General features: G+C 38.0%; 1 protein-coding gene across 3 annotated transcripts in view; it reads left to right on the forward strand.

Moving 5' to 3' along the window:
• The window catches only part of Palld (palladin, cytoskeletal associated protein), a 371,690-nt gene extending 353,864 nt beyond the window's left edge, over window positions 1-17,826 (forward strand). For 2 of the 3 annotated variants that reach the window (XM_047548533.1, XM_047548534.1), the window contains 6 exons: window positions 4,287-4,381; window positions 6,219-6,351; window positions 10,488-10,695; window positions 13,547-13,712; window positions 14,242-14,375; window positions 15,677-17,826. In XM_047548533.1, coding sequence (XP_047404489.1) covers window positions 4,287-4,381; window positions 6,219-6,351; window positions 10,488-10,695; window positions 13,547-13,712; window positions 14,242-14,375; window positions 15,677-15,849 — 909 coding nt within the window. In that variant the 3' untranslated portion in view covers window positions 15,850-17,826. Of the gene's footprint in view, window positions 1-4,286; window positions 4,382-6,218; window positions 6,352-10,487; window positions 10,696-13,546; window positions 13,713-14,241; window positions 14,376-14,537; window positions 14,585-15,676 lie in introns of all 3 variants that reach the window. The other variant, XM_047548536.1, reaches the window with a different exon arrangement.
• Window positions 17,827-25,781: the final 7,955 nt, after the last annotated feature.

Here is a 25,781-nt window from a genome sequence, read left to right on the forward strand (position 1 = left end):
AGTTTGATGTTCCCTCAAGTTGCATTATGTATACAAGTGGCAAGCCTTTATAAAGACTGTGTGCCACAAGTTAAATTCATAAACTATTAAATATAAATGTTATTTTCATGTTACATAAATAACTGACCTTGCATGGTGCATCAAATAATCTTTACAAGCCGAATGTTTAAGACAGAATCACTTTAACAATTCAAACTTCTTCTTTGTACTATAGCTTTAAACTTTGGCTTTGTTCAGAATAGAAAAGTAACACAGTTGAATTAAATACTAAAAATTATAGTTTGGAGATGGTGTTTTGTTTTAGCATCTAAGGTTTCCTGGTTCATTTCAGGCTTCTCCCTAAACATCCTCTTCCATTATTACTTCACAGATTAATAAAGTAGACTGGGTTCGATCCCCAGCACCCAAAAATAAATAAATAAATAAATAAAGTAGAAAAAAAATAAAAAGTTAAAAGCAAATACTTTAGCAATAATGTACATCAGAGCCTACTAATTAGGATCGCTAGGATTAATTGGTGTATTAGTATGATTAAAATCATTTAACACTACTCCTATATGTGCATTCTCCTAAATAAGGTGTTAAGACCTCTTCAAAACTGCTTCACTAAATTCCAGATTTTTTTTTTTCAAATAAAAGTGTCAAAATTATACAACTTCTTAATCTGGATGTTTTCTAAACGCTCCTGATCATGCATTGGTTAGTAATATATTTGACCAATAACAATACATTAATCAAATTAAAAATCTGCCTCCTGAAAACCATATCCTCTGCCCTTATATTTCGAAGTCAAAGTTGTAGAAAGTGTAGAAATACAAAGACCACAAATGGTAACATAGAACTTTTTCCTAAATTTGGGAGGAAATATTCTCTGGCAATGTGTTTGTGTGTCAGGTTACAAGCAGTAGCAGCGAGAACCCTGAGAACAGTGTAGAACTACATGATTTCTCCAGAGCAGTGTCAACCTGGAGGCCCTGTTTTCTGGAGAAGGGAAGAGAAGGCAGCATTACCCTAAGCTTAGTCAAATGATCAGCTGAGTAGAGCATCTTTCATCTCAGAACCCATCATATAAGCAGGCCCATTGAATACAACTGTGCTTGGCACCGTGGAAGCACCACAGAAGTTAAAGATTGGTCTACTTTCCAAATATTCAGCCTCCCCTGCTAAAAGTACTTTGTTTTCTCTATAGAGTAAATTCCATTCTAATGGAGTAATATACATAAGCAAAAATTGTGTTGAAAAATTCTAAAATGCCTCATATTCATCTGATATTATAATTATGTCCACATTCAGTACTGCCGTATTTTAACATTTTGATCATTAACTATATGCAAAATATAATCCCAAGTACTTTATACATTTTAACTCATGTAATCATAGCTAAGTACCCAGGCATTAACTATATTATCCTGTTTTGCAGATCAATACATTTAACTAGATATGTTAGAGTACCGGTTCCAAAAGGAACAGAATTGACTTACAAACCCAGAAAACATGATTCCAGAGCTAAGAATACCATACAAAGATGTCAGAGGCTCATGCTGGGATAAGGGTCAGGGGAGACATGGGTTAAAACAGGTTAAATTTTTTTTTTGTAAAGGAGATAAGAGCATACCTCCAATAAAGTATGTTCACTTGGAAACTTTTGGGGATCAGCCATGTCCAGGTGGGGGTCCCAAAAACTCATCTCAATGTATGTCCATGCATATAAAAATGTCTCAGACCCATGGTAATACAGTACCAGCTATGATGAATTTAATGATAATTTATGATGTCATGTACCGTTTAATATTTATAAGACCATCTTAGGTTATAGCATTAATCCTTACAATAACCTGTGAGATATATTCCTTTTCTTTACAGAAAGAGAAAGAAAGGCTTAAAAAACTCAGTGATTTGCCTAGTTTTAGAAGAAGTTAAAACTCAAATTCAGGTTAGAGGATTCCTCTTTAAGCAACCCATTCTACTTGCCCAAATTCAAGTTTAATTTAACTTACATGTTTTTCTAACCATGTAAATGATTAGTTAATATTAATTTATCTTGTGGCTCATCTGTTTTGTCCCACAGGGAAGGAGAGATCCAAATTATATGCATTCTATCACTGAAACAGCAAAGCACATAACAAGAAAGCCATATCTATCCTGTATCAGTGTATGTGAAGCTATTAGTGTAAAACAAAACATATGCTTCTTTGTGTTCAACCTCAGAACAGAATAATGGTTTTTATGTGTTCATTTCATAAAGCATCTAGTAGGATATATCAATTGGGTAATTAATAAATTTAATAAATTATAAATTCAAAGGACTTCAAAGTAGATCACATTCAAATTTTCTATAGCAGGTATAGATTTGTTGGGAAAAAATGAAATCAATTTTCATATTTCAAGCTAATTTAGGGACTCCCAAGTGTTTGATAAGAATTTGGGACCAAAGAATCTTCAGATACAATTAATCCAATTTAGAAATCATTTTCCTTTATAATGTAGTACTTTTTTCTCCTTGGGATTTTTCAGGAAAGGCAGTGTTTTCACCATGACCAACAGCAAATACTGGGAACACTAGAGAGAGTCACATATCTAGTGCTATGAGATTAAATTCATTTCTTTGGTACCACCTCTTTCTATTTGGCCATTCCAAATTCCTCTGATCTGTATTATACTCCTATGTGTCGTTCCCCTCTCCCGGTGGTTACAGCCCTGAAGAAGTTCAGATTTGGGGAGACCTGAAGAGCCCTACTGTCCAGATCCCTGCCCTTCACTAAGTCCTTCTATGGCTGTGCACACCTGTAATCCCAGCTACTCAGGAAACTGCAGCAGGAGGATCATAAGCTCAAGGCCAGACTGGCCAATTTAGTGAAACCCTGTCTCAAACCTTAAATATTTGTTTTTAAAAAAAAAAGGTGACTTAGCTCAGTGATAGAGCACCCCTGGGTTCAATCCCCACCACCATCATAAATCCTGTGAGTTTTTAAAATATTGTATCATACTATGTTCCCCCTACTAGTGCCCACCCTCCCCCCACCTCAGCCCACTCTCAGTTGGAAAACAGCTCTTCAAAACACACAGAATGTTTCTGCTCCTGTTACCTGCATTTATGGTAACTTGCAATAAAATTGGAAGTCACTGGTAGAATTTTATTTGGAACATAAATACACATAAGATAAGGGCTGCTCATTAATCCTGAGCTAGAATTCATGAAGTTTACTCATCAATGATATATATGCTTCCCATTTTTCCTCTCTTGTTTTTACCTTTTGGCCAGCATCTGAATTTAGAAGTATATTTGGCCATTCTTCTGGAAGAGAGAAAAGTGGGAAAGAAAATCATGCATGTTGCTATTGTGCTAATAATAGTTAAAAAAATAAAATAAAATAAAACAATTAAAACAAAAAGCCAAAGTTACTAGATGACTTATCCATGTTATCAGGTCCCCTAAGTTTTATGTTTGTCTATCCACAGAACAGCAATTATCAAATTTTCAATTGGCAAATTGAAGAGATATTATAACTTTTCATTAGCTAGACCCTTATCACATGATTCACATATTTTAGACAGTTAACTGTTTCTGGTTTTTAGGTCTCACATAGGTTCATTTCCTCAGAACATGGTGTCATGTTGTTGTTATGTCCTCCTGTTACTCTCTGCCTATTGCGTATACATCTTATATAGTGCTCATTTTCTTATGTAGACATCCCCAAACAAACTGGGGAGAAGAATACTACTTACATTTAATACATATATTACTAAAAAGATGTAACAGGACTGGGGAGATAGCTCAGTTGGTAGAGTGCTTGTCTCACAAGCACAAGGCCCTGGGTTCAATCCCCAGAACTGCAAAAAAAAAAAAAAAAAAAAGATGTAACAGAAAACTAAAATCTAGTTTTGATTTCAGAATTTGGCCACAATCAGTAGATATTTGCCCATGAAAATGGAATCATCACCAGAAAATAATGTCCCATTGTATTTTTCAATTCAATGTCATGTATTAGGGAAAACTTAGCAGATTACAATTAATTCATTGACAGGTATCATTTCAAGTATCATCATGGATAAAACAGCAAAGCATATTTAACATTCAGAGAAAGACCTTGTCAACTGAGTCCTTAGTTTTATTGAAGAGCTTAACTCAGGGAAGTGCTTTTCTGAGAGGGGTGGGGTTTTTTGCTAATGGCACACTGAGTGGTTGCGAAATGACGTCTTAGGAGAACAGAACCCCAGGCATGATAGGGCTTGATGGTTAACAGTTTTGCACAGCAAATAACCTCTTTTTCTGATGTCTCGGACAGGGCCGCGTCAGTTGTACTGGACGGCTGATGGTACAGGCTGTCAACCAAAGAGGTCGCAGTCCCCGCTCTCCCTCAGCCCATCCTCATGTCAGAAGGTATTTCAGCTGTTCCCTCCTATAGGGGTTACTGTTTATTTATTACTATACATTCAGGACTACTAGGATCACAGTGTGACCACAAAAGTGAACAGAAACAGAAGACAGAACATGAATACAAAATTTAAGTGTGTGATCCTTGATGATCATGCCCCTTTGCAGATCAGAAAGGAGAATGGAACAGACATTTGCTAATATGTACTAAGCCTGTTCAGATATACCATTGTTCATCTGTTAACTAGGGCACGTTTTAGATATGAAGAAATCAAGACATGACATTTAGATGGCACATGAACACAAAAATACTAGTAAATGGAACACAAATGTTCGGAAGCAAACTTCTCTAACCAATGGCTGTGAAGGCTAACCACTATAAGCTGTTGCCACTAGATTTCCTCAAATCAGCTAGGTCGCAAATGTACATTTTTAAATCTCTTAGTTCAAAACATAAGACCATTAGACCATAAATCGTGTAAGTAAGATTTGTCATATTATAAATTCTCAAATATCTGCCAACAATTGAGTCTGCTTTCCATTCCTAGTAGCCCTGCGTCTATGAAAGGACGCTGACAGAATGCTGGCAGGCAGGGACAGAGAAAGGATATTATTTCTTATCATGTATTCGCCCTAAAAGAATATGGTAAGTCAATCAGCCTGTCAATCTAGGTTCCCATCCAGATATTTTATAGACAGAACATCCTGAAATAGTCCTGATGGTAAGATACGGGCCATGCACAACACCTTTGGTGAAGAGAAACATAGGCTCCTAGAGGAAAGGCAGGAACACTGAGTAAGCAACAGACATGTCTGTACCACCCATGTGACTGGATCCAGTCCTTGGATCAACATTTGGATGACAAGTACCTGAGTATGTGCAGATTTAATTCTAAACTATTGCAATATCTGTTTCCAGGATCTTAGACCTGTATCTCAACACAACATAAACACAACATTTAGTTTTAGGTTCATTGTCTTGCATTTTTCTCTTCTGCTTTTCTTGTGGTCTTTAATACATTTAAGCTTTTCCTTATTTCAATGGGTCCTTCAAAGCATTTTTATCAGATCTGTATTTGGAGAAGAGTGAACTACATTAAAAAGCTGATGATTATCAGCCTAATATACTAATCTTTTATTTGTTCCATTCTTGCTTTTTCCAGTGAAGTGGTTTGCTTTTAAACTTACCTTCCAGTGAATACTGACTGAATACTGTTGAATTTGTATTCAACATCTTACTCATTTCTTAAGTCTTTCCTGCAATATAATTGTATTCCTCCAGCAACACACTACAGAGAGATGTACAAAATGTGAGAGAGTTGTACGATCTTGTTTTTAAAAAGTAAAACCAATACCTTTAGGTACATGGATAATTAATGCAGAAGATTTATTTTCTTTGTTAATATGAAAAGGAATTTTAATAAGAAATTATTAAATTTTTATAAAATGAGAAATTTTAATTTCCTACAGAATAAAAATTGGTGGAAAGTTAATAATAATTTCTATTGAAAAAGACTCAGTTAAAAAAAAAGATTTGATAATAAATCAGAAAAAGCTGCTGCTACTTCTAACATAAAGCCTTAAAAATACTTAGGAAAAAATACACTCATTTGTTTTCAATTCCGTTTTGTAATTTATATTAGTCTGCAGTTAGCAGATTATTAAATTTATCATAAGCTTCCAAATTAAACAAGATTTTGCTTTTCTGACTTTTCAACGTGTAAATCTTGGGGATAGGTATCAAACGAGGAAATTATATGATTACCCCATTGTATTATAAGAACACTGATGACTAAAAGCCTGGAAATAACTACTATCTATCCATGATGCATCTTGGTTCAAGGCCTCGCTCTAGATCAAGAGACAGTGGAGATGAAAATGAACCAATTCAGGAGCGATTCTTCAGACCTCACTTCTTACAGGCTCCTGGAGATCTAACTGTTCAAGAAGGAAAACTCTGCAGAATGGATTGTAAAGTAAGTGCCTGTTATGCCTGCAAAATCACCGCCTCACTTCTCTCCTCATTGCCATTTCTCTACAGTTCTTTTTGGAGACATTATGTGAAGTGTAAGATGATTCCAGATCAAAAGAAAAACTAGTGAAATACACTCAGCATCTATAATGCTGTTTTCTATCATGATTTTCCTTACTTTTAAATTTATATGAAATATGTTCTTTACTCTGAATCCTACATATCATATTCCAGGAAGGTTTGTTCCACTTATCCCTTCAAATTTTTAATTTTGTTAAAGTAATAAATGTGATGAATCTGCCATATGCCCTGAACAATAGGGGATCTTCATTTTTTTTTTCATCAAATATATACATCTATCTACTCTGACTTTTATTTCTCCCATTTTCTAGAAATTCTTAGATAAGTTACGAGTGACATTCTTCTTTCACCTGTTTTACCACAGGGCTGCTTAACCCAGGGTCCTTGGGTGAAAAGGCTTTATTAGGTGTTTGAATTCTGAAATTATGTACAAAATTATGTGTGATACAGTTTTCATCAGTTTCTCAAAGGAATTTGAAGCCAAAAGTGTTTAAGAACCACTGCTCTCATGAAAAATACTTCCATTTGTTTTTTTACTCTATTTATTGATTTTTTTAAAGTAAACATGGATAAAATTTGGGTTCCCTCTGCCGGTTCTCTCTGGGATTGCAGAACACAAGTATAAGCTGCTTAGAGGATTTTGGCATTATTTACTTTTTCAAAAAGTCAGTCTGGGGTTGGGGATATCACTTGGTAATACAGCGCTCACCTAGCCCATGTTCTGGGTTCAATATCCAGCACCACAAAAAGAAGCAAACAAAAAAAGGTAAATCTGGGCTTCTAGGAATATATAGAAAGAAAAATATATTATCAAAAACATTCTATTTTCCAACATGATTCATTCTGTAGTATAAATACACAGGTTGAAATCCATATGTGTATGTACTTCATTTGTAGTCTCTAAAAATTCATCCATTCATTCATTCATTCATATGATCCAGCAGTCCCACTGTGGGGTGTGTATCCAAAGAAAACAAAATCAAGATCAGGAGATATGGGTGCTCCCATGTCCATAGTGCATCATTTACAATAGCAGAGATAGGGAAATATGGAACGGAGCTAAGTGTTTTGTGTATATATATATCATATATATATATATATGCTTTATATATATATTTCATATATATAAATAAGTATATATATATGAAATATATATAAATATATATTTATATAAATATATATATAAATATAAAATAAATATATAAAATATATGAAATATATATAAAGCATATATATATATGATATATATATATACGTATATATATAAAGCAATGTGAAACTATTCAGCCTTTAAAAAGAAGGAATCTGCCAGGCATGGTGGCACACACCTGTAATCCCAGCAACTCAGAAGGCTGCGGCAGGAGGGTCCCAAGTTCAAAGCCAGCTTCAGCAACTTAGTGAGGCCCTAAGCAACTCAAAATAAAATAAAATATAATATATAAAATAAAATAAAATATAAAAAGGGCTGGGGATGTGACTCAGAGGTTAAGCATCCCTGGGTTCAATTCCCAGTACCAAGGGAGAAAAAAAAAGGAAGGAAATCTTGTCCTTTGTAACAACATGGATGAACTCTAAGGACATTGTATTAAGTGAAATAGTCCAAGCACTGAAAGATAAATACCACAGGACCTCCCTATTATGTAGAATCTAAAAACATCAAACTCATAAAAGCAGAGAATAGAATGATGGTTGCTGAGGGGAGGGGGATTGGGGAGACTCTGATCAATGGACACAGAATTTCAGTTAGGAGGAGTAAAGTTCAAGAGGTCTGTTGTACGTTGGGGTCTATAGTTGATAACCATGTACTATATACTTGAAAGTTGCTAAGAAAGCAAATTTTAAGTGTTCTCATCACAAAAAAGTGATAAGAATGTGAGGTAATGCATGTGTTAACTAGCTTAATTTAGCCATGCTACAATGTATATACATATTTCAAATCATATTGTACACAATAAATACAAATAACAATTTTTGTCAATTATAATTTTTTAAAATTTTTGAAGAACTCATATAGTTTTTACCTAAGAAGTTACATTTCAAGTCATCTGAAGAAATTTTATTTTAGATAGATCATTAGATAAAACCAAGAAATTACTATTTTCCTGTATAAAACTGGAATTGTAATTATGTAATAAAATGTGTATTTCTTTAAATGTAATAATGAGGTATATAGGAATAAAATTACATAAAGTCTGGAATTTATTTTATATTATAAAAAATGATGAGAGTGAATCTAAATGATGGGTATATAGAGATTGACCATACTGTTATATCTATTTTCAATCATATTTAAGAAAGAAGTCACAGTACTTCAGTTCACGAGTACAAAAGTTGAATTTCAGTATGTGTACTTATGTGATTCAGTATCATAAATGTGCTTAATACCTCTGCCTTTAAAAGAATATTGGGGGGAAAAGTGGTCTGTACTGGATGAAGAAAATGTTAAACCTTGCCACATGATCAGATGGAGTGTTACCTGCTTCAGAGAAAAACAAAGTTCTCAGTGTGTTTAAGCTTTGACAGGGGAAAGAGACTTGATAAGCCAAACACTACAGCAACAGCTTGCTCTTTGCCCAAAAGCCCCCACCCCAACTCCTGACACCCATTCCTAGAGAGTGACTACCCTTCGGGGACACTGAAACTTAGGGAAGTACCTCTTCCCACTGCTCTAGGAACAAGCGCTTCTCTCTCCCCCATCTCCATGCGTTCTGAGAGCACAGACCTGCTCGCTCGCTCATGGAGACCTTCAGCCCCCCAGACTGCATTTCTTTACTTACTTACCAGGGGGACTGGGGTTAAAAGAATCTGACTTTCCCTTTGTCAGGACATGATCTCTACCACTGGGATGGGTCCACTGTGACTAGGGGCTTGAGAGTTCACAGCGCTGTGAGCACCTCTCCTACCAATCACACTGTGGCCCCACTGGTCCAGGGTCTGACCTCATGAATGGGAACCAGCACTTTATTTCTAAGTTTAGGAAAGACCTGGAACCAGACCCAAAGCATCTCCTCCCTCTCCCTCTGTGACTCCTAGTGACCTCCAGACAGGCAGAACTGGGGGACAGCAGCACCTAACCATCTCAGAAGCCTGGCTACGCTGTTTGTTTCCAAAGTCTATTCATGCTTTTAGTCCACAATTTAAGTATACTTGATTTTTTTTTTTTTCTTTCAACTCTCTGGACTTTGCTTCATTGGTGGGAGGCATCTTGTAGGATAAATGAACAAATATCATCACAGAGCAGGAGTGGAGTAGGTGAGTTATCTGACCAATTTGGGCAAAGCTGGTTCTTCAAAGGAGTTGTTGTATAATGCAGCAGATGTGCTTTGTATATAATTTCCCACTAGTAAAGCTGGAGATTGGGGAGGTAAAAAGGCCCTCCTCAGCAGTGCTTTTCTCCTATTCAAAATCAAGGACACCACTGTAAAAAGCTGGCAGATGGCAACCGTCCCTACCCTTCACAGCACAATGCGCTATTAGCAATTAAATGTGCTTTTATCTGATCTCTGGTCAACACAACTGTCATGGTCTCAAGATTTTATGACATTTCCATTGTGATGCTAATTTGTTGAGATGGCTTTCTGGGTAATTTCATATTGCTCTTGTTATTCAGTTTCAAAGATTATTAAATAATAATAGCTCTCTGTGCTGATGGATGCATTAACTAATGTCTCCATAGCAATGCCACTCCTTGATGAGAAGCTTCATAGTATATAAACGCCAGCTGAGTGTTTGTTATTATGGTTGGACATCTTTTTTCCAAAGAGCTCAGAGCCTGGTACTGACATCATCCCAGAATTTTTTATAGTCCTGGGTGAGGTAAGATAATGTCAGAATTTTTTTAATTGCCTATTTCACTTGTTGTTCTGTAAGAAATGTTTAGAAGTGAGCCTTGTGAGTTTAGAAAACCCTGAAAAAGTTTTAAGCAAAAGAGTAACACAAGCTAATTCTAAAATCCCATTTCTTTTGCTACCAAAGGAGGAATGTGCTGGTTTCTTAGCAATCAGTGATTTCACTGTTTTAATATCAGAAAAATGTACATGTCTTTCCTTTCTGGTTTAGGTCAGTGGGCTGCCAACGCCAGATCTAAGCTGGCAACTAGATGGAAAACCAATACGCCCCGACAGCGCTCACAAGATGCTTGTTCGCGAGAATGGGGTGCACTCTCTGATCATAGAGCCAGTCACATCCCGAGATGCCGGCATCTACACGTGTATAGCCACCAATCGAGCAGGACAGAACTCATTCAGCCTGGAGCTTGTGGTTGCTGGTAGGCTCCTTTGTGAACCCTTTCTCTCTGCCCGAATGAATGTCAGATTACACTTGTAAATCAAGTCTACATTATTTAACCAATACAGAAAATAAACCGCTGACGAAATAGATTATATCATCAAAATCACCAGTAAGGACGTTATTAGGCTTAGCGTATAAGAAGCACTAATTTTTCTTACTCCAATGTAGTCATTATTCTTTTCTCCCACTAACCTGGCCAAGAAGGGAAAGGATTTTAGCAGCATTTGCAGGTCATTCAGCTTTTAATGTGTGGGACGGCCCCAGTATTACACAGGGAAAGAGTAACAGCAGCACAGGTGCCAAGAACTGAAGAACATGATTATGAAGCAAGTTCAACACACAGAACTTATTTTTAACAGAATACGCAGTGATTTCAAAATTCAAAACTTTCGTCATCTACACCCAATGCCACACACAGTCAAATTAAATTTGGATTTATTTTTTAAATTTTTTTATAATTGGTTATGTTGTAGGTAAATTTTGTAGCAGTATTGTTACATGAAGTCTTTACCCTTTGAGAAGATTAAAAGGAAAATATGCTTATGGAAAGGTTTATACCATTTTTAGGAGTTAGGCATAAGATTCTAATTATCTGATCTTTCTTTAATGGCATTGCTCTACCACTGAGCTACATCTCTAGCCCCTTTTATTTTTTATTTTGAGACTGGATCTCAGGCTGGGGATGTAGCTCAGTTGGCAGAGTGCTTGCCTTGCAAGCATAAGGCCCTGGGTTCAATCCCCAGCACCACAAAAAAAAAAAAAAAAAAAATTAACAGAGACTGGGTCTCACTAAATCACCTATGCTAACCTTGAACTTATGATCCTCCTGCCCTGCTTCAGCCTCCTATGTAGCTGGGGTTTCAGGTGTGCATACTACTCCTGCACCCAGTTTATCTGATCTCTTTTTAAAAAGAAGCATAACAAAACATAATTTTATTTCTCATACCTCTATCTACAGAGCATTTCATATACTTTATTTCAATCAGTCTTCACAACAACTCTATGAAATAATCAGAGCAAATCTCTGACTTTCCTGAGATCCTATTTAGTAAGCTGAGAATCTGCCTCAAAACAAAACTTGCTGTGAGCACTGAGATTTTTCAAGAAATAGAGTGACAATGAGAATACAATCCAAGAGGTCTTGGCTAAAATGCTGATGATTCTAAAATGGCAACAAGATATTTTTCCACACAAAAACAGTGGTAAACATGTGGGCTGTGGTGCTACCTCAGCCATGCTTTTGAACTTGGGGCAATGTACTCTGTGTTCCTGTACACTAGTAATGGTTTCATTCATTCTTCTAACCTCAAACTAAAACTGTTCCTTTTTCTAGTAAATGTATATTTTGATCATATCTGTCCTCCAGGACTGAGACTTGGGGGTCCAAGAGACAGGTATCTCAGTGTGCCTCACTTCACACTTCTGTCAGAAGATGGCAGTGCATGGTAATTGAAATCAAGGTCTCTGGCATCAGATCTCAATTCCAATCCCAGTTCATGTCTACTCTTACAACTTTTGTGGCTTTTGGCAAATATAGGATATCATATATCAGCATCTCAATTTCTCCATATGCAAAATGGGAACCATAATGTGTCTCAGCATTTTTACAACGTTTAATTACTGTGTATGAGGCTCCTGTATAGTGCTCCAAAGTGGTATATATTATTCTTACTGGTGAATGACTGACATTAAAACTTGCTTCTTTTCAAAACTGAGACCTAGAAAGAATATGAAGACAGCTTCTGTTCCCACTTTCCCAAAATAGCTTAGGTCATATAACCACGTAAAATTCAATAAAAATAAACCCTCTACATAAGTCAAGGTCTTAGAGTCTTGGGCTTGAAAATTTCAGGCTGGATTTTTATCGTCTTTGAGCTCTCTCCTATCTGTCTTATTGTGGTATATCTGTCACTCTGGCCAAGGAAGTGGGTGGTGGTGGAGAAAGACATACTGAATCTTCAAATTTCATTCTTGGTAGCTTAGAAGAGAATAATTAAACCTAATTCTTTCTTTGATATTGTTTCTACCACTGATGCAAGAAACCAATTTCTCATTGGGTAGTAATATTCAGTGTTATTAAACAATCAGTTCTGATCTTTTCAGACTACATAATAAATTTGTCTTTATTTTAAGGCTTCCTTCCTTTAAGGCAATAATAAAGTTGTCTTTTTTATAGTTTTTTATAGACAACTTTTTTAAAGTTGTCTTTTTTATTCTCCCCTCAAAGAATACAAATTGAAATTTGTAATTTATGGGATGTACATTCCTAGTTCATAGGAAACTATTTAAATCTACCAGATCGAGATAAAGATGCCTCTTCTTATTTTCCCCCTCAATATCCTCCGGCATGTCTCACCTAAGCCAGGAATTACAAATTTTCAAAATCTTCAAAGCAAACATTTCAGATGGCAGTGAGGGAATCTAAGCAGATCAGACACCTAGAAATGCTTGTCCTGCTCAGCATCACTAGGTGGCAGTGGTTGGTAAAGGCTGTGTGTGGTGACAATTAGTGAAGCCATCACAGATTCTAGCCCTGACTCAGGCATCTCCCGCAGCCTGTTGGACAGGCATTCTGTGGAGCAGATGGCCAATGGACTGTGTGGGCCTATCAGACTTGAATTAATTGAGAAAATAAATGAGGAGAATGAAGCTTACAAATCTTTGCTTGGTAAAAGAATAGTTTGGAGAGAGGACTAGCATCTTACCACCTGATGTGAAAAATGGTATTATAAAAGATCTATTTAAGCAATATTTCTAAAGGCTTCTGAATTCTCTGCTGTGCTCCTTTTGTATACCATTGATAGACAATTCATCTCATGTTTTCTTAGCTAAAGAAGCACACAAACCCCCTGTGTTTCTTGAGAAGTTGCAAAATACAGGAGTTGCTGATGGGTACCCGGTGCGGCTGGAATGCCGCGTCTCAGGAGTACCACCGCCTCAGATATTTTGGAAGAAAGAAAATGAATCACTCACCCATAGCACTGATCGAGTGAGGTAAGACTACACAATGACAATCTAACCCACAGCAGCTCAGCTCTGGTGATATAGAAAAAGATACATTTTATGTGCCATTTAAATCAGTATGTGCAAAAGCCATGCTATTGGTTATATCAAAGAAAAAAGTTACTCTTTACCCAAATATAGATTTAAACCTTTAGACAAACACTCTATTGGTATGTGACAAAGCATACTCTGACTTAACCTAATAGTGATTATTTGAAAGTGTTTATGTCAAAAAGAAAGGATGAATTCATTTGCTTCAGTGGTGACAGACGATTCAGTGGTTTTTGTAAAAGCAGATCCTCGACTAGGAATTAAGTGCACAGATTTATTCAACCTCTTGAGGTCTGCTCTTCTCTCCCATTAACTTTAATGGGGCCAGCAGCCCCTCCAGAATAAGTATGACCCTATTATCTGCTACTTGCACAATTCTGTTTCTAATGACCTAATTAAGAATGATGCTTCATGTCCAATGTCCCTTTTTAAAAATTTAGAGCCCTAATGACTTTATCCTTTTCTGCAGCATGCACCAGGATAATCATGGCTACATCTGCCTGCTCATTCAGGGAGCCACAAAAGAAGATGCTGGGTGGTATACTGTATCAGCCAAGAATGAAGCAGGGATTGTGTCCTGTACTGCCAGGCTGGATGTTTACAGTGAGTGCCACTTCATTTCCTCTGGTTGCATTCACTCATTGAATTATGAAAATTTAAACATCTGAACAGCAATTCATGTTACTCTTATCTAATCTTTTTAAACAACTCTAGCCATTTTACTTGTCAAAAAATTTATATTGCTCTTTCTCTTTCTGTTTATAGTTTCTCGACATTAATAATGAAACCCCACCAGGAGAACAAATACCCAAGTATCATTAAGGAGTTTGAATAATTAGCAAGATATGCATGTTGATTTCTCTTACATGGGCTAGTCAGTTGTGGCTTCCCTCCTTAAGCATCCTTAGGAGTTAACAATAGACAAAGGCATAAATGTCATGTTTTCCTATTAGTGTGTTCTGCAAATAACTCTTAAGATTGCTTCCTACATTATAATCCTATCACGGTGTCCTAATGCACTCTGAATGTGTGTACCATTGATGCTGGAATGTATACTTTCGTGGCTTACTGCTCTTCTCATTAATACATCTTAAGCAACTCAGCAATAGCTTTGTTTGTGTATGTATATTTGTGTACATGCATCTAAAATTAAATGAAAAAAAAAACAGTTCCTGCTGAATATACAGATTAGAACAATAGCATTATAGGATCCATTGGCATAGGGAAAACCACCAGAAAAAGATTTAAGAACTAATTTCAAATTTTACCTCTTGAAAAAGAGTTTTGTGAGATTCATCAATAAATGAGTGCCCTTAACTGTCTCTACTGCCCAATGCTTTTCAATTTATTAACGTTAAGCGTCCTTCCACAACTCTTAACTACTGTAATTATTGATGAAAAAGGTATGTTTTTAAGAGGAGGAAGAGCCAGGCACAGTGATCCATGCCTGTAACCCAGTGACTTGAGAGGTTGAGGCAGGAGGATCACAAGTTTGAGGTCAGCTTCAGCAAACTAAAAAGAGTAAAGATTAAAAGGACTCGTTGTAGCTCAGTTGTAAAGTGTCCCTGGTTGTCAATCCCCCTACCAAAAAAAAATTTTAAAGGAGGAGTGAGAATTAGAAAACTTTTTAACTATTTGAAATGATTCCCGGTACTACAGTATTATTTTAAAATGAAAATAAACTATACTTGACCTTAATTACCTCTTTGGACCGTAAATCTATAACATATGAGTAAAATGCACAAGTGTCCCTCAATGTTCCATGTCTTTACAGTGAATGTGCTGTCTGTCACAAAGAATATGTGCCTGGTATATGTCCAAAGACATTCTGTATTTACTTGCAATACTTAAGGGCTTTCCCAGTAGATCTTTGTTAAAAATCTTAATTTGCTCTTTCCTTGTAGCCCAGTGGCATCAGCAGCCACAGACCACCAAGCCTAAAAAAGTACGGCCCTCAGCCAGTCGCTATGCAGCACTTTCGGACCAGGGACTAGACATCAAAGCAGCGTTCCAACCTGAAGCCAACCCATCTCACCTGACACTGAATACTGGCTTGGTAGAAAGTGAGGACCTGTGATCCAGCATTCTTGTTAAAGCTGAAACACCAAAACCGCCATCGCCTTGACCAACATATTCCTCCATCACATATGTAAAAGGCAGAAATATACCTTTGCCTATAAGAAATTTAAAAAACACCAAAATAATATTTTTTTTACTTGACATACCAAACTAGAGTTTAAGTAGGTGATACATATAGAAGTACACACATTGCACAGAAAATTCACATTTATTGTCCAATTTAAAACTTGGAATTGCCGTGATTAAAGTGGTCTGAAATGCCAAAATGCTAAAGGAAATCAATTGTTCAAGGATAACCATGAATCTACAAGTGCCTTTAAACACAAACCACAGGTGCTACGTAGTGTGATAGCGTGAAATGTTTAACATGATGCTACGACGTCTAAAGTGCAGTGTTTTCAGACAACATTCAGTGACCCAAGTGCAATATATAAGGATGAAAAGGAAAAGAAAATGACAAAGAAATCCAAGTAAATGCCTTGTCTTTGCGAATTGTTTTATATTAAATCATAAGGAACTACTTGCCTTAATTTTTATTAATATCGAGAGTTTTCTAACAAGGTTAATATCTTTGTTCGTAACCGTTTTTTTTCTTTTGTGTAGTATTCTCTTTTCATGCTACCTTGGTAAGAAGCTTATTTACAAACCATATTAAAAGGCTAATTTAAATATAAATAATATAAAGTATTGTGAGTAAAGCAGAAATATATTATAGTCCATTCCACAAAAGGCATCCAAACCACCCAAATGACCAAGGTATATAGTATATTTGGAGGAAATGAGGGTTTGGAAGGAGTAGGGAGGAGAATGAAGGAATATGCTACCAGCACAATTGTATTGTATTCGTTTAGATAAAAGTAGAAGGGGCAGGAGAGGTGGCAAAGACCAGGCTTTTCTTTGGTTTTCTTCGAAATTAATCTTAAGGTGTAGGTGAAAAAACACTGCCATTCACAAGTCAAGCTAGAAGTTTGAAGTACATGTGCTATGGAGATTTTAGTGTTATCTGAAGTTTGTGTCGTGGTTGAAGATTTTAGATGTGCACAGCAAGTGGAATATGGATTGAGACTGCAAGAGTGGCATAAATAAGAAATTGCCTGTAGAACTAGTGTACTTGATGGAAATGGAGAGTTAAGGAGAGTCAAAAACAAGTTTGTGCTATAATGCATTTTTTTTCATTGGCACTAGATATGGTGAATGGAAATTATGATTTCACTTCCCTGCTGCCATGAAACCTTGCCTTAAGAAGGTGCTGGGGTTTGAGCAGTTTGAAAGGCATATCCACAAAGACTGCTTTTTGAATGCATATGATTCTGCATCAGCTAGACTGAGTTGATTCTGACCAGACTTGATAGTTTTAAGTCGGAACCAAAACAATTTTTAAATGAGAAAAAATAATTTGGTCTAGTAGTATAAAATATGAGGCTTCAATGGTACTTTGCTATGAAAAGAAAACACTGTATTCCTTATGCAGAACACATATATCTTTCATTATTTATAATAAAAGTGTTGAACTTTCTTAGCTCAGTTACTCAATTCATACATAGTATTTTTTTAAATAATTTTGTATCTGTATACCACCCCATATATTTCATATTACTGCTTCACATGTACAGCTTTCTACTTTGTAAGAACACCAACCAAGTTTTAAATGAGTAATAGGCTTGAGCACCAGGTGGCAGATGTTCTGTGCAGCATGGTACAAATTTCTTTGACCACACTTACATGCATTGCTAACATGGAGTTGAAGATACCGTACAGTCTCATGGACCTATATCTGTATTGTAGAATTACGACTTACGTCATATATTGCCAAATTTTTCTGAATGTGACTTTTTTGCTAATTTGCTGGGTTGGGGATTAACTAGCATTATTTTGTCACCTTTTGTGTTGTATTTATAAAAAAAAAAAGTACTATCATACTACTTTGGATTGTTGTGCTGGTATAATGTGGATTTAACATCAATAAATATTTAACAAATAATAGTGTGATTTTGTGAAGCAAAAAATTTAGTTGTTTTAGGTTTCTCCTGCTGCTGTCATAAATTAACAAAACCTTAGAAGCTTCAAGCAACATTCTTATGATCATAGTTCTGCAGATCAGAAGTTTAGGCATGATACATCTGGTTTCTCTGTTCAAAATAAGACTAAAATTGGTGTCAGCTAGACTGCATTCCAGTCGGAAGCTCAAATCCTCCCAGCTCAAGTGATTGTGACAGACTTCAGTTACTTGCAGTTGTAGGACAGGGGCCGTTTAGTCTGTCAGGCAGACTGCACTCAGCTCTTGAAGGCCACCGGTTTTCCTTGCCAGGTAGCCCTGTCCGTCCTCAGAGCTGGCAATGTGAACCTCCTTCACGTCAGATCCCTCCCACACTGATTCTCTTCTGTCAAGGAGCCAGTCCCTTTTGTATGTGCACCTGATTACATCAGGTTCTCACGGCTCCCTTTCCTAAAGTCACCTGATCTTGGACCTTAATTGTATGTGCAAAATTCCTTTAGAGTAGCATCTACATTTGTGTTTGATTAGATGACTAAAAGTAGGTATATGAACAATGAGACAGAGATACTGAGTACCATCTTAGAATTCTGCCTACCACATAAATTTATTATATACAGTCGTGTAAATACATGTGTTTACCAATGCCATGGCTTATAAGGGTTCATAAAATATACCAAGATGACAGAAGTGAGGAAAAAAGGAAGAAAATAAGAAGAGCATTAATGGAACATGAACTTAAACACACACGCACACACGCTCATATATATATCTCTATGTATATTGCATTAATATCTAGATAGTTAAAACAGGTGAACAAGAATACATTTAGGTTTTCCCACTACAGGAAAAAAAAAAGAGAGAGAGAGAAAGCTTGTCATGTATGTATTTCATACCCTTCCTAAATTGAAAATATCTGTCTTTTATACAAGCTCTATGATGTAATTTTATGGATACATTTGAATTAGACCTGAAATGTGCATTTCGCATTGTCCCCAATGCCCTATCACTTCTATTTTGTAGGTTACAAGATCCGCTATATATTTAAATGCTGAATTTATCTCTGATTTTGCAAAAGAAATGCAATAATCACTTAGCTATCCGGGTAGCTAGAGACTAATAAAGTGAAAAGTATGATTCCTTTACATTATGGAAATATGAATTCTATAGCATGATAATGAAGAACTTGGGTTTTGGAGTTGGCCAACCACGATTTGAATCTTAGCTCTGTTGATCCTGAGTGACCCGTGTGACCCATGAAAAGTGACTTTCCCTCCCCAAGCCTCAGATGAGATAATGCATGTAAAACTTAATTAACATGGTACATGGCACATATTAAAAGTTCAATAACTGTCAGTTATTATTTTATATAGTTTGGAAACTGATATAATGTATATAACCAGGAAAACAATGAATAGAAAATTTGTGAATTTGGAAGGGAAAAAAATTATTAGCCCCTAGTTGAAATTTAAATTTCAACTATTCAGTCAATTATGAATGGAAGCAAGGAAACACAGTAGTGTAAAAGTACCTGTGACTGTCCCCATAGCAATTATATTGCAAATGGTGCAAGCATCTTGAAATTCATTTACATTCAGCACTACTTCAAATTTATGGCAGTTATTAGACCTACCAGTAAATGATGTGTATTATATGATAAAACTGGTTTTAATACTTTGATAATTACTTTAAATAATTTTTTCCTTTGCATTTTATGCATTTGTAAACATTATTTCGAGAAGAGATCCATAAGATACACTAGATTGTCAAGAAGGTAAATGGCACAAAAAAAATTAAGACCCATGCTTAGAGAAACCCAAAGATACAGAAAAGGAGAAATGGCAAGCATACTTACTACTGCAATGTATCAGAAAAACATTAGAATAACCTAAACTGCTCACTAGAAGAAAGGAACAATCTACCCATACAGTGGAATATGACAAGAGTTAAGTGAAGAAGGGATTTATACCTAAAATGAATAAATATCAAAAGCAATGTTTGATGATAAAAGAGAGTTGCAAAAAGACGTGTAGTATGGCTTTGTTTATGTAATTCAATTTTATAAATTTTTAAAAACAATACATGGAAATAATACCAATTCCAGGAAGTGGTTCCTCTGGAAGTGATGCAGAATAAGAGGGCCTTCAGAAAAATGCATAATACTTTTACTTTTTTAAAGAAGTTACATGAAACAGAAAAATGTTAACATCTGTAGACGTAGGTAAGTATATTATTTTCAACATATTTTCTTCATTTATGAAATGGTTCATAATGATAAAATTTTTAAGTGTTTATAAATATTTAACTGTATAATTAGCTGAAGGTTCATGCTGAGAAGCAGTTGCAAATAATTTAGAAATAGATACATTATGCTAAGTGAATAAAAGCCATTCAAATAAAAACAAATACCGCATGATTCCACTTACAGAAGGGACCTAAATTAGTCAAACTCTTAGAGATGAAAGTAGAATGGAAGCTGCGAAGAGCTGGGGAAAAGGAAATAGTCAATAAATGGTAAAGATAGAAGAAAATGGTTCAGAGATCTGCAATACAACAATGTGCATATAGTTAACAACCATGCACTACACAAATTTTTGTTATAAAGGAAGAGTTCATGTTATGAGTTTTTTGTCACAATTTTTTAAAATAGGGTAGGGTCTCACATGGGCAGGTTAAGAAGTTTGTATTTTGTCACAGGAAAAACAGAGGTACTGAAAGTTTCTGCATAGGCGGTTGACACCAAAAGGTTCATAAAGATGACACTGGCAGCTACGTTATGGGTAAACAAGAGGGAAAACATGGAAAGATGAAAGAGAAGACAGCTGGGATGCTTCGAGGCCAAAAAAGGATCATGAAAAGAGAACAATGGAAGATGCAGGAAGCAGCAAAAGAACTCAGTAGCTCCTGGTCACAGAGGGTAAGAGAAGGAAAGATGAAATGCACCCCAGGTTTCCAGCCAGAGTAGACAGGATGACAGTGACAGACCCGCAGGAGGAAAGACCACTACAAATACCCAAATCAGTAATTCTATTATAACAATATTTCCTCAAACGTATTCCAGGGAATATAGGTTCCTGTGATGCCCCATGGGAAAAAGAATTCTGTCACCATCTACTGTATGACCACTCTTAGAAATTAAATGTACACATCAATACATTAAACATTATTATGCCTTGTGATAAAGACATTGTTTAACCCAGCAAGTCTCACACTTTACTGGCCAGAAGGTAGGTTTTTTTAAAAAGCACCTCATGAAAGCTTTCTTTTTATTTTGTCCCTATAAAAAACCAGGAACATCTTATGCAACAAACTTAAAATGCTGTCATAGAGAACAATTTTCCTTACAAAATTTCTCATTCTTAGATTAAGAACGATGACTCTCGCACCTCTTCATCACTAGAGCTACCAACAATTGGTTTTCAATAAGGGTTTCTATCCCTGCAGGAAAGTTACTAGGAATGACAAGTGAATACTAAAAAGCTTTGGTACACTGTGGGCACCAGAGCTGCTGAATCATTACTGCTTAAGACAATGAGTCAAACGAATCCAATGAAGTGGAAAATCCACATGGATCCATTTCCAGAGACACAATCTACTAAAATTGAACCCAAAGGATATTAGAAACCAAATGGCAACTAGGTAATGAAGTCTCCCAACAAGTTCAGGACTGGATGGATTCACTGATGAATTTTATCAAACTTGTAAAGAAGAATCAACACTGATACTACACAAACTATTTCATAGAGAGGAAAGGAACCCTTCAAAATCATTTAGGAACATAACTCCCAAGAGTTCTTCTGGACTATGTTCTAATTTGTTGGATTTTGATCCAATTTCCTTCCTGTGCATCTGCATTCATACTTTCTTAGTCATGATTCTTCTTTGGAAAAGGTTTGTTTCAAAAAAAACCATAACAACTTGATACCTTCGAATTTATAAATATCTAGTCTAGAATTTCCATAAGCTAGTCATCTGTTTCTTCAATTCAAAAGATGAAACATTGTTGGACTGTGTTTTAGAAATGTTGGATTTGTTTTGTAAAAGCAGGAAAAGCAATACTTCCTAATTTGCTTAGATTGGTACCCAAAAAATTTGAAATTATATCATGTCTAAATAGATACTGGTATAAACAGTAGGAATGAGCAAGTTGTGTGTGCAAGCACATGGATGCTCATGTACACAGAAACACAATTATTCACTATATATGTGTGCATATGTATATATATATATAAGTCATCCTGTACCCCACAAATTATTTGGGAAATTATTTATGCATCAATTAAAATTAAAATAGCATTAAAAAAGAAAAAAAGTCATTTTATGAAACAAGTATTACCCTGCTACCAAAACCTGATTTAAAAAAACTTATACATCCATAAACTTGATGAACACAAATACAAAATCCTCAATAAAATACCTGCAAATCAAATTCAATAACATATTTAAAAGATCATAGGCCATGATCAAGTTGGTATTGCAGGGACGCAAGGATGTTTCAACATACACAAATCAATAAACATACCACATAAACAGAATCAAGAATAAAAACCACATAATCTTCTCAGTAGATGCAGAAAAGCCTTTGATAAAATATAACATCTCTTTATGATAAAAACTTTGAAGAAACATGGTACAGAAGGATCATAACACAACTTAATAAAAGTCATATATGACAAATTTATAGCCAACATCATAGTGAATGGAGAAAAACTAAAAGCATTTCCTCTAAAATCAGAAAGAAGACTATTAATGAATACAGTATTTGAAATTTTAGCAAGAACAATCAGGCAAGAGAAAGAAAAGAAATATAAAAGAAATACAAGAAATACAAATAGTAAAGGAGGAAGTGAAATTACCTCTGTTTGCAGTTGATATGATTCTATACTTAGAAGAATCTCCTCAAAAGTCTCTCAGAACTGATAAACAAATTCAGCAAACTAACAGGAAACAAAATCAGCATACAAAAATCAGTAGCTTTTCTACATACTCAAAATAAACTCACTGAGAAAGACATCAGGAAACAACCCCAATTATAGTAACCTCAAATAAACTACCTAGGAATTAACCTAACCAAGGAGGTGAAAGACCTCTACAATAAAAATTCTAAAACACTGAAGAAAAACAGAAAAAAGTACCAAATGGAAAGATCATAATCCCAGCCACTCAGGAGGCTGAGGTAGAAGGACTGCAAGTTCAAAGCCAGTTCAGCAACTTAGCAAGACCTGTCGCAAAATTAAAAATAGTAGTAGTAGTCGTAGAACTAGTAGTAGTGATAGTAATAATAATAATGTGCTGAGTCTGTAACTCAGTAGTAGAGCACCCTTGGTTTCAATTCTCAATACCACAAAAATAAATAAGGGGGGGTTTCAAGATGGCGGACTAGAGGGTGGCTGCACTTCATGTTGCTCCAGGACTCAGTATTCAAGAAGAGGAGATATTGAGAGACTTGGGATCAACTCAAAGCCACCGGTGAACTCAGACAACTGGGAGCATCCTAGAGGAGGCCGCTCAGCACAGTGCTTGAACTCGGAGCAACCCACCGGGGCTCTGGGAGGCTGCCCAGAGGAGGAGCTGGTCTGCGAGCCATTTGGACTCAGATTAACCGCTCCTGAACACCGGGGGGGCTGCCCGGAGGAGAAGGAGGAACCTGGCGGGTCACTTGGACTCCGAGTGGCCGCACCAGAGCTACAGGTGGTTGCTAGAGGAGGAGGTGCGTGGTGAGTTGTTTGGACTCAGAGCGACTGCTCCTGAACACCCGGGGGGCTGCCCGGAGGTGGAGGAGGAGTGCAGTGGGTCGCTTGGACTCAGAGCAGCCGCAACAGAGCTCTGGGCGGCTTACCGGAGGAGGAGGCGTGTGGCAGGTCACTTGGACTCACAGTGACCGCTCCTGAACACCCAGGGGGGCTGCCCGGAGGAGGAGGAGGAGGAGTGTAGCAGGTGACTTGGACTCAGAGTGACTGCACCAGGGCTATGGGCGGTTGTCGGGAGGAGGAGGTGCGCAGTGAGTTGCTTGGACTCCTAGCAACTGCACCGGAACACAGGGCGGCTGCCTGGAGGAAGAGGCGTGCAGTGGGTTGCTGGGGCTCAGAGCGTCTGTATGGGGCTCCAGGTGGCTGCTCAGAGGAGGGGCCGCATAGCCAGGCAATTGGGTGCAGAGTAGGGTCCCAGGACCTAGGAGGCTTCTTGGTGGAAGAGCCACACAGAGACAAGCTGAGGGGTGGAGCAAAGGTTCCAGGACTGTGGGCAGCTTCTCTGAGGAGGGGCAGCCTAAGGAGACTCGTCTGCGAAGGGTGAGGCTCCCAGGCCCAGGAGGTAGGTCCAGGCCCCTGGGAACGTTGCAGAGGAAAGAAGCCCAGTCCAGGCCGTAGTTGTGGACTGAGGGGAACCTCTAGGAGGGGAACTGACCAGCGAGACCTCCCCACCGGGTGAGTCTTCCCCGCCGGGTGAGGTTTTCCCACAGGGACGGTAAAACCAGAGACACAGGCCCAAACAGGCCTTGCCTCAGCCCCCAGCCTAGTTCCCCTTTGGATGACCATTGGTCAACAAGTGGAGGCACCTCTGCCCACTAGCAGGGAATATACGCCACCTGAGGGTCACCACCCCTAGAGAGGTAGCTTCCTTGTGGAGCACCGCATTATCAACTTCCTCCAAGACTTCAGTTACTGAAGGATAAGAGGGGATATACTAGCAATCTTCAGGGACATTATAAGTCAATAGAGGAAATCTGCAATATCTTAATGACCCACTGATTCCTGAACAATATGAGAAAACAAGGAAAGAAAATGCCCCAAACAAACCTAGAGACTATAGCAATAAAATCCAACAACAGCATGGCAGAAGAAATGACAGAAAGGGAGTTCAGAATATACATAATTAAAATGATCAGGGAGGGCGATCCAAGATGGCGGCCTAGAGAGAGACTGCACCTCCAGTCGCTCCACAACCCAGGAGATAAGAAGGGGAGGCATTGAGAGACTCGGACTGAAGTGGAGCCACGGGTGAGTCTGCCCACTGGGTAAAGCTCGGCCCGGGTGGCAGGCCCAGATAGAGGTGGCTTATCAGAGCCGGGCAGGGCAGCTAGAGTCATCCACAGGCAGTCCTGCGCACTCCGGCGGTGGGCCCCGCCCACACAGCCAGCTTCTCCAGGTTCTCAGAACGGAACTGGCCCGCTAGTGAGAGCCTGTCTGAACAGAGCAGGCTCCGAGTCCCGGAGCCGCTGCAGTGCAGTGTACTCCTGCAAAGAACCAGCGGAGAGCCTCGATCTGCAATCAGCCTCAGGGATAAGGGCAGGGCAGCCGGAGACCTCTTCAGGCGGCTCTGCCCACTCCGGCTGCGCGCTCTCTTCACGGGGCGATCCAAGATGGCGGCCTAGAGGGAGACTGCACCTCCAGTCGCTCCACAACCCAGGAGTTAAGAAGGGGAGGCATTGAGAGACTCGGACTGAAGTGGAGCCACGGGTGAGTCTGCCCACTGGGTAAAGCTCGGCCCGGGTGGCAGGCCTAGATAGAGGTGGCTTATCGGAGCCGGGCAGGGCAGCTAGAGTCATCCACAGGCAGTCCTGCGCACTCCGGCGGTGGGCCCTGCCCACACAGCCAGCTTCTCCAGGTTCTCGGAACGGAACTGGCCCGCTAGTGAGAGCCTGTCTGAACAGAGCAGGCTCCGAGTCCCGGAGCCGCTGCAGTGCAGTGTACTCCTGCAAAGAACCAGCGGAGAGCCTCGATCTGCAATCAGCCTCAGGGATAAGGGCAGGGCAGCCGGAGACCTCTTCAGGCGGCTCTGCCCACTCCGGCTGCGGGCTCTCTTCACGGGGCGATCCAAGATGGCGGCCTAGAGGGAGACTGCACCCCCGGTCGCTCCACAACCCAGGAGTTAAGAAGGGGAGGCATTGAGAGACTCGGACTGAAGTGGAGCCACGGGTGAGTCTGCCCACTGGGTAA

This window comes from Sciurus carolinensis, chromosome 4 (assembly GCF_902686445.1).
Source record: "Sciurus carolinensis chromosome 4, mSciCar1.2, whole genome shotgun sequence".
Classification (NCBI taxonomy): domain Eukaryota; kingdom Metazoa; phylum Chordata; class Mammalia; order Rodentia; family Sciuridae; genus Sciurus; species Sciurus carolinensis.